Genomic DNA, 10,499 nt, shown 5'->3' with positions numbered 1-10,499 from the left:
CATCTTAATGTTTGGCAGGTATAAGCAAAGAGCCAACTCTGCAGTACAAGATGCAAAGTCAGAATTTAGTAAGTTAATGTAGCTTCATAGGCACATTTGTTATTATACAATCAATCATTGATCTATTCCTTTGGGTTAAAGGACACCTCCGTTACCTTGTTTATGTTGTTACACTGTTTTACTATCCTGTTAGTCATCCAAAGCAATTCCTTGTGTGTTTCCTTCAGAGACAATCCTGCAACTACTTAAAACCAAAACCATATTGCTCCTGAGCTGTTGCATGGCATACAGTGGTAAGTAGATTGTACTGCACAACCAAAAGTCCAGACATTTCCCTCAGAGGAATAGTGTTTTTAGCAGTGTGTTGTCATCGTAGGTCTGGAGCTATCTTTCTACAGTGGTGTGTATGGGACATGTATCGGGGCTACAACAGAGTTTGGAGCGGCAGCTAAAGGCTTGATTGGGATCTCTGGAATCGTGGTGGGGATTGGAGAGATAGTTGGTAGGTTTGTGTTGCCCAGTGTAACTTTTACCCATCACTCTTATGTTGGTGTTACAATCTAACAAGGAACTAGTTTGACAGTAATCTGATGTGATTTGTCAGGTGGAGGCGTATTTGGACTAGTATGTAAGAAGAACCGCTTCAGACGGACATCTGTGGTCTTCCTGGGGATGGTCGTCCATTTTGTTGCCTTTTACTTGATCTACCTCAACATCCCAGATGATGCCCCTGTGGTTTTAAAAACTAGCACACTGAACAAGCCATATCTGACACCAAGGTATTGTTTTAATATAATATAAATACATCTTCAAATTCATCCAGGTAACCCCTGGGAGAGCTTGATACAGCTGATCGTTTACTAAAACATATGTACCAGCAATTGATACTGTGGTGCGCTGGGTGTAGTTCATTGCAGTATAGTTGATTAATAACTTATGGCTGTTTAGGTATGCATAGGCCGATGTACACTACCGGTCAAAAGTTTTAGAATACCTACTCATTCAAGGATTTTAAAATCTTTTTTAAAACTTCTACATTGTAGAATAATAGAGAAGGCATCTCAACTATGAAATAATACATATGGAATCATGTAAACTCAGAAAAAAAAGAAACGTCCCAATCTTTCAAAGATAATTTGTAAAAACGCAAATAACTTCACAGATCTTCATTTTAAAGGGTTTAAAAACGGTTTCCCATGCTTGTTCAATGAACCATAAACAATTAATGAACATGCACCTGTGGAGCGGTTGTTAAGACACTAACAGCTTGCAGACGGTAGGCAATTAAGGTCACAGTTATGAAAACTTAGGACACTAAAGAGGCCTTTCTACTGACTGAAAAACACCAAAAGAAAGATGCCCATGGTCCCTGCTCACCTGCGTGAACGTGCTTTAGGCATGCTGCAAGGAGGCATGAGGACTGCAGATGTGGCCAGGGAAATAAATTGCAATGTCCGTACTGTGAGGTTTCTAAGACAGCGCTACCGGTGAGAAAGGACGGACAGCTGATCATCCTCGCAGTGGCAGACCACGTGTAACAACACCTGCACAGGATCGGTACATCCGAACATCACACCTGCGGGACAGGCACAGGATGACAACAACAACTGCCCGAGTTACACCAGGAATGCATAATCCCTCCATCAGTGCTCAGACTGTCCGCAATAGGCTGAGAGAGGCCGGACTGAGGGCTTGTAGGCTTGTTGTAAGGCAGGTCCTCACCAGACATCACCGGCAACAACGTCGCCTATGGGCACAAACCCACCATCGCTGGACCAGACAAGGCTGGCAAAAAGTGCTCTTCACTGACGAGTCGCGGTTTTGTCTCACCAGGGGTGATGGTTGGATTCACGTTTATCGTTGAAAGGAATGAGCGTTACACCGAGGCCTGTACTCTGGAGCGAATTCGAATTGGAGATTCATCGGACTGAGCTTGTTGTCATTGCAGGCAATCTCAACGCTGTGCGTTACAGGGAAGACATCCTCCTCCTTCATGTGGTACCCTTCCTGGAGGCTCACCCTGACATGACCCACCAGCATGACAATACCAACAGCCATACTGAGTTTAGTAACCAAAAAAGTGTTAAACAAATCAACATATATATTTTATATTTGAGATTCTTCAAATAGCCACCCTTTGCATTGATAACAGCTTTGCACACACTTGGCATTCTCTCAACTAGTTTTATGAGGTAGTCACCTGGAATGCATTTCAATGCCTTCTTAAAAGTTAATTTGTGGAATTTCTTTCCTTCTTAATGTGTTTGAGCCAATCAGTTGTGTTGTGATAAGTTAGGGGGTTATACAGAAGATAGCCCTATTTGGTAAAAGACCAAGTCCATATTATGGCAAGAACAGCACAAAAGAGAAACGACTGTCCATCATTACTTTAAGACATGAAGGTCATTCAATACGGAACATTTCAAGAACTTTGAAAGTTGCTTCAACTGCAGTCGCAAAAACCATCAAGCGCTATGATGAAACTGGCTCTCATGAGGACCGCCACAGGAACTTAAGATCCAGAGTTACCTCTGCTGCAGAGGATAAGTTCATTAGAGTTACCAGCCTCGGAAATTGCAGCCCAAATAAATGCTTCAGAGTTCAAGTAACAGACACCTCAACATCAACAGTTCGGAGGAGACTGCGAATCAGGTCTTCATGGTCGAATTGCTGCGAATAAAGGACACTAAAGGACACCAATAATAAGAAGAGACTTGCTTGGGCCAAGAAACATGAACAATGGACCAGTGAGAATTTGTCCTTTGGTCTGGTCCAAATTGGAGATTTTTTGGTTCCAACAGCCGTGTCTTTGTGAGACGCGGTGTGGGTGAACGGATGATCGCCGCATGTGTATTTCCCATCGTAAAGCATGGAGGTGGAGGTGTTATGGTGTGGGGGTGCTTTGCTGGTTACACTGTCTGTGATTTATTTAGAATTCAAGGCTCACTTAACCATCATAGTGTCACGACTTCCGCCGAGGTCGGCCCTTCTCCTTGTTCGGGTGGTGTTCGGCGGTCGACGTCGCCGGCCTTCTAGTCACCATCGATCTATTTTTCAGTTTCGTTTTGTTTTGTCTGTATTGTAGACACCTGGTATCAATTCCTTCCATCATGTTCCCTATTTAACCACTCTGTCTTTCATTGATTTTTGTCCGTGATTGTTTGTACGTTAGGTGTTGATGTCGATACGTGTTCGTATTTGTTTCTTTCCATTGTATGGAATTGTGCACATATTTTGAGTAAAGACTCTGTGGTTTTCGCTCAGACCTGCTTCCTGCGTTTGACTCCAAACATTCTCCTCACACAACCCTGACACATAGCTACCACAGCATTCTGCAGCGGAACACCATCCCATCTGGTTTGCGCTTAGTCCAACTATCATTGGTTATTCAACAGGACAATAACCCAACACACCTTCAGGCTGTGTAAGTGCTATTCTACCAAGAAGGAGAGTGATAAAGTGCTACATCAGATGACCTGACCTCCACAATCCCCCGACCTCAACCCAATTGAGATGGTTTGGGATGAGTCAACCCGCAGAGTGAAGGAAAAGCAGCCAACAAGTGCTCAGCATATGTGAGAACTCCTTCAAGACTGTTGGAAAAGCATTCTAGGTGAGCTGGTTGAGAGAATGCCAAGAGTGTGCCAAGCTGTCACCAGGGAAAAGGGTGGCTATTTGAAGAATCTCAAATATAAAATATATTTTGATTTGTTTAACACTTTTTTGGTTACTACAAGATTCCATATGTGTTATTTCATAGTTTTGATGTCTTCACTATTATTCTACAATGTAGAAAATAGTTTTAAAAAATGAAGAAAAACCCTTGAATGAGTAGGTGTTCTAAAACTTTTTGACTGGATAGTGTATCCCTTGTGTGGTTATACTGTAAGAATAACTAGAGTGAAGGACGATTGAAGGCCTTCTTGTGTCGGCCTATTTAGCCACACAAACATGCATTATTGTTATTTTATAGCTGTATGTACCAATTATTTTATTACATTAGTATTCGTTAAGAACTCACAATCTAAGACACAATTCATACATTATTGTGACAGAGTAGTAACACAAAGTCCACTCTTTGTATTACTTTCAACAAGTTTTTGTTTTCTTCTTTCCTTTGCCAGTCCATTTTTGCAGCATTTGCCTTCTTCTACAGTGGCTACTTGCTGTTGACATGGCAACTGCTCATTATGGTCATCCTGGGTTTCACTGGAACACTCTGCTTCTTCATGGTGGAAAGAATACAGAACTTCTCTGTAGACCTACAACAAGAGTATTAGGACCTGACATTTCAACACTGGCACAGTCATGTATGTCAGACTTACATTTCTAGGTTTTTTAACAGGAAAGATACCTTGCACCTTCTGTATATAGATCAAGGTCGTCTCAGCAGGTGTGTTGAAGTTAAGCTTGAGGATACAGGGGGAGGGGGAAGCTCTCTGACACACTTCTTTTCTACAATGTGCATCACTACATTAGAGCTTTTACTCTACTAATATTAGATTGTTTGATTTTCTTGTCATCTGGTGCCCTTTCCACCATAATGAGACCCCACTCTCATTTAGCATGTCTATTCAATAGAGCTATGAAACTATCCTCCTGGCCTCCTCATAAACACACAATCCTTCCCAGATCATCTAACTGCGTTCCCATCGCAGTCTCAGGCAGCTGGCCCATTTCCATCTAATAGTCAGACTAATCGCCAAGGGAGGAATTACAACTAAATTAAGGACTACACAAATGTTCTAGTTTATTGAAGGCTGTAAATGGATGAGCCAAGCTGAGGCTATCCTCCCTATTGTGTTGTCAATATTTGTTGAATTTTGTGCTGCTCCATACCACTTAAATGAGACTTTATGGACATTGATCGAGGGAGTTTGATGAAATAGCATATTCTGAGGAAATACACTGTGCTTAAAGTCATCCTCCATTCTAATTTTCACCTCATTTAAAACCTGATTTCCTTAACATAAGGTTGTCCAAGTATGACATAACACAGCGGGGGGGGGTTCCTCTTTTGTTCTCTATTGCTTCCCTACTTGCTTCCCTAAGGGGTGAGGCCGACGACATCACGTCTGACCATCAAACCAACTCTTTGAATGCCCTACTCCCTGAAGGTTGCAGTTGTGTCTAAAAAAAACAACATTGTTTTTACCCTTCAGTGTGTGTACTTTACTGTATACTTGGGACATCGCTTTTCAACAGAAAAAGTTCAAAATTCGCTGGAGGACATCTTTAAGCATGGGTCTGTTGACTCAGTCTCTGATGTTAATTGAAAAATAATAGCAGTGGGGTAGAGGGGAATTGTCACGCCCTGGCCTTAGTTATCTTTGTTTTCTTTATTATTTTAGTTAGGTCAGGGTGTGACATGGGGGAAGTATGTGTTTTGTATTGTCTAGGGGTTTTTGTATGTTTATGGGACAGTGTTTAGTCTAGGTGTATGTATGCCTATGGTTGCCTAGTTTGGTTCTCAATTAGAGACAGCTGTCTATCGTTGTCTCTGATTGGGAGCCATATTTAGGCAACTATAGTCATTAGGTAGTTTGTGGATGATTGTCTATGTCTATGTGTAAGTTGCCTGTGTCTGCACTTGTCATTATATAGCTTCACGTTTGTTGTTTAGTTTTAAGTGTTCTTCATCTTCTTTGATTAAATATGTGTTCATTTCACGCTGCGCCTTGGTCCTCCTCTCTTTCACGTAACGACGATCGTGACAGGAATTGATCTAATCTGCATCACATTTTTCTGTGTTGTCTTATCATGTACTTTGTACTTGAAGCATTTATGCACATCATTAGATCAAAACAATATTGTGTATTTGTCTCACACTTCCCTTGTGAATAGAGTATGACATCAACATGTATCTAATCTGCAGATCATTAGCCATCACAAACAATATTCATTTCACTTTTGGAAATTGTATATTAATTTCTGGGTGCAGTAAAGCATGTATTAAATAAACACTGACTTCTATTTAAGTAGCAAGTCATATTTATTTTACGGGGCAGAACGACAGATTTGTACCTAGTCAGGTCAGGGATTTGAACTTGCAACCTTTTAGTTACTAGTCCAACACTCTAACCACTAGGCTACCCTGCCACCCCAATATAACCTGGGCACAGGAGGTTGGTGGCACCTTAATTGGGGAGGACAGGGTCGTGGTAATGGCTGGAGCGTAAGAGGTGTAATGGTATCAAATACCACTTCCGGCGCCGACAGAGATGGTCGCCTCGCTTCGCGTTCCTAGGAAACTATGCAGTATTTTGTTTTTTTACGTGTTATTTCTTACATTGGTACCCCAGGTAATCTTAGGTTTCATTACATACAGTCGGGAGGAACTACTGAATATAAGAGCATCGTCAACTCACTATCATTACGACCAGGAATGTCAGGCCTCTCCCGAAGCGGATCCTGTGTTTTGCCTTCCACCCAGTACAATGGATCTGATCCCAGCCGGCGACCCTAAACAACGACGCCGTAAAAGGGGCAAACGAAGCGGTCTTCTGGTCAGGCTTCGGAGACGGGCACATCGCGCTCCACTCCCTAGCATACTACTCGCCAATGTCCAGTGTCTTGACAACAAGGTTGATGAAATCCGAGCAAGGGTAGCATTCCAGAGAGACATCAGAGACTGTAACGTTCTTTGCTTCACGGAAACATGGCTCACTCGAGAGACGCTAACGGAGTCGGTGCAGCCAGCTGGTTTCTTCACGCATCGCGCAGACAGAAACAAACATCTTTCTGGTAAGAAGAGGGGCGGGGGGGTATGCCTTATGATTAACGAGACGTGGTGTGGTCATAACAACATACAGGAACTCAAGTCATTCTGTTCACCTGACTTAGAATTCCTCACAATCAAATGTCGACAGCATTATCTACCAAGGGAATTCTCTTCGATTATAATCACAGCCGTATATATTCCCCCCAAGCAGACACATCGATGGCCCTGAACGAACTTTATCTGACTCTATGTAAACTGGAAACGACACACCCTGATGCTGCATTCATCGTAAATGGGGATTTTAACAAGGCTAATCTGAAAACAAAACTCCCCAAATTATATCAGCATATCGATTGTGCTACCAGGGCTGGTAAAACCCTGGATCATTGTTATTCTAACTTCTGCGACGCATATAAGGCCCTCCCCTGCCCTCCTTTCGGAAAAGCTGACCACGACTCCATTTTGTTGCTTCCAGCCTACAAACAGAAACTAAAACAAGATACTCCAGCGCACAGGTCTGTTCAACGCTGGTCCGACCAATCTGATTCCACGCTTCAAGACTGCTTTGATCACGTGGATGGGGATATGTTCCGCATTGCGTCCAACAACAACATTGACGAATACGCTGATTCGGTGAGCGAGTTCATTAGAAAGTGCATCGGCAACGTAATACCCACAGCAACGATTAAAACATTCCCAAACCAGAAACCGTGGATTGATGGCAGCATTCGCGTGAAAGTGAAAGCGCGAACCACTGCTTTTAACCAGGGCAAGATGACCGGAAACATGACCGAATACAAACAGTGTAGCTATTCCCTCCGCAAGGCAATCAAACAAGCTAAGTGCCAGTATAGAGACAAAGTAGAGTCGCAATTCAACAGCTCAGACACAAGAGGTATGTGGCAGGGTCTACAGTCAATCACGGATTACAAAAAGAAAACCAGCCCCGTCGCGGACCAGGATGTCTTGCTCCCAGACAGACTAAATAACTTTTTTGCTCGCTTTGAGGACAATACAGTGCCACTGACACGGCCCGCTACCAAAACCTGCGGGCTCTCCTTCACTGCAGCCGAGGTGAGTAAAACATTTAAACGTGTTAACCCTCGCAAGGCTGCAGGTGCAGACGGCATTCCCAGCCGTGTCCTCAGAGCATGCGCAGACCAGCTGGCTGGTGTGTTTACGGACATATTCAATCAATCCTTATCCCAGTCTGCTGTTCCCACATGCTTCAAGAGGGCCACTATTGTTCCTGTTCCCAAGAATGCTAAGGTAACTTAGCTAAACGACTACCGCCCCGTAGCACTTACTTCCGTCATCATGAAGTGCTTTGAGAGACTAGTCAAGGACCATATCACCTCCACCCTACCTGACACCCTAGACCCACTCCAATTTGCTTACCGACCCAATAGGTCCACAGACGACGCAATCGCAACCACACTGCACACTGCCCTAACCCATTTGGACAAGAGGAATACCCATGTGAGAATGCTGTTCATCAACAACAGCTCAGCATTTAACACCATAATACCCTCCAAACTCGTCATCAAGCTCGAGACCCTGGGTCTCGACCCCGCCCTGTGCAACTGGGTACTGGACTTCCTGACGGGCCGCCCCCAGGTTGTGAGGGTAGGTAACAACATCTCCACCCCGCTGATCCTCAACACTGGGGCCCGACAAGGGTGCGTTCTGAGCCCTCCTGTACTCCCTGTTCACCCACGACTGCGTGGCCATGCACGCCTCCAACTCAATCATCAAGTTTGCGGACGACACTACAGTGGTAGGCTTGATTACCAACAACGACAAGACGGCCTACAGGGAGGAGGTGAGGGCCCTCGGAGTGTGGTGTCAGGAAAATAACCCCACACTCAACGTCAACAAAACAAAGGAGATGATTGTGGACTTCAGGAAACAGCAAAGGGAGCACCCCTCAATCCACATCGATGGGACAGTAGTTGAGAGGGTAGTAAGTTTTAAGTTCCTCGGTGTACACATCACGGACAAACTGAATTGGTCCAACCACACAGACAGCGTTGTGAAGAAGGCGCAGCAGCGCCTCTTCAACCTCAGGAGGCTGAAGAAATTCGGCTTGTCACCAAAAGCACTCACAAACTTCTACAGATGCACAATCGAGAGCATCCTCTTGGGCTGTATCACCGCCTGGTACGGCAACTGCTCCGCCCACAACCGTAAGGCTCTCCAGAGGGTAGTGAGGTCTGCACAACGCATCACCAGGGGCAAACTACCTGCCCTCCAGGACACCTACACCACCCGATGTCACAGGAAGGCCATAAAGATCATCAAGGACAACAACCACCCGAGCCACTGCCTGTTCACCCCGCTATCATCCAGAAGGCGGGGTCAGTACAGGTGCATCAAAGTAGGGACCGAGAGACTGAAAAACAGCTTCTATCTCAAAGCCATCAGACTGTTAAACAGCCACCACTAACATTTAGTGGCCGCTGCCAGCATACTGACTCAACTCCAGCCACTTTAATAATGGGAATTGATGGAAATTTATGTAAAAATGTATCACTAGCCACTTTAAACAATGCCACTTAATATAATGTTTACATACCCTACATTACTCATCTAATATGTATATGTATATACTGTACTCTATATCATCTACTGCATCTTGCCATCTTTATGTAATACATGTATCACTAGCCACTTTAAACTATGCCACTTTATGTTTATATACCCTACATTACTCATCTCATATGTATATACTGTACTCTATACCATTTACTGCATCTTGCCTATGCCGTTCTGTACCATCACTTATTCATATATCTTTATGTACATATTCTTTATCCCTTTACACTTGTGTGTATAAGGTAGTAGTTGTGGAATTGTTAGGTTAGATTATTCGTTAGTTATTACTGCATTGTCGTAACTAGAAGCACAAGCATTTCGCTACACTCGCATTAACATCTGCTAACCATGTGTATGTGACAATTAAAATTTGATTTGATTTGAAATACATGGTTTCCATGTGTTTGATGCCATTTCATTAGCTCCATTCCAGCCATTATTATGTGCAGTCTTCCCTTCAGCAGCCTCCTGTGAACTTGGTTAATGCCATGACTGGCGTTTCCCCTAAATCAGTCACCCATGCAATGTTGGACTATTCATTTCCTAAACAATCTGGTAAAACCAGGCAATGTATATTCAATTATCTAACAAAAGTGTTCACAGTGTTAAACTATTTTCAATTTGCTTCAGTCCACTGAGCATGCTACAGTTTGTGCAGGTTATCCAGCCAAATCAAGCCTGGCTGCAACAGTCCAAATAAAATCAATGCAACATTGATAGATGGATCTTGTGAGGCTAGAGCTCTGGGAGGTCGTGAGCAGATGTGACTGGGTAAAAGAGCCATGGGTTGGCTGGGTTTACACAGTGTGGGTGTACTGTGACAAGATGTCACCAACAGGACATTTCTTTCATGAAGTTCAGTTTTTGTAAAGGGAAGACCTTCCATTTTTCACTGTCATCCATGCTTTTATTTGCAAACTATGACACTTGAAATTAAGGATGATTAATATACAATTATATTACTATAGCATGGAACTAAATGGCATGTAAAATAATGTTCAACTATTTTAATTTAAAATCCCAAATGAAATCCCATGCACGGATGCTCCTCGTCTTCAGAAATGACTGCCAAAAAAGCAACCAAATACCCAGGGCTTTACAATGATGGTGAAATTTGGAGAAAGTTTGTGATTAAGTGCGTTAAAACCTTCCTAGAAGTAATGGGCTGAAGGAGGGATGTGTC

At 43.4% G+C, this 10,499-nt stretch overlaps 1 protein-coding gene across 1 annotated transcript; it reads left to right on the top strand.

Moving 5' to 3' along the window:
* The first annotated feature begins 253 nt into the window (after positions 1-253).
* On the top strand, positions 254-801 carry LOC129867542 (UNC93-like protein MFSD11). Its single transcript, XM_055941017.1, has 3 exons — positions 254-293; positions 377-502; positions 605-801. Exons 1-3 carry the CDS (start codon positions 281-283, stop codon positions 799-801), a joined length of 336 nt encoding a protein of 111 aa, XP_055796992.1. The 5' UTR covers positions 254-280.
* The last annotated feature ends 9,698 nt before the right edge of the window (positions 802-10,499 follow it).

This window comes from Salvelinus fontinalis, chromosome 2, assembly GCF_029448725.1.
Source record: "Salvelinus fontinalis isolate EN_2023a chromosome 2, ASM2944872v1, whole genome shotgun sequence".
Classification (NCBI taxonomy): Eukaryota; Metazoa; Chordata; class Actinopteri; order Salmoniformes; family Salmonidae; genus Salvelinus; species Salvelinus fontinalis.
Note: the sequence above shows the minus strand (reverse complement) of the source record. Positions and strands in the feature narration are given on the sequence as shown.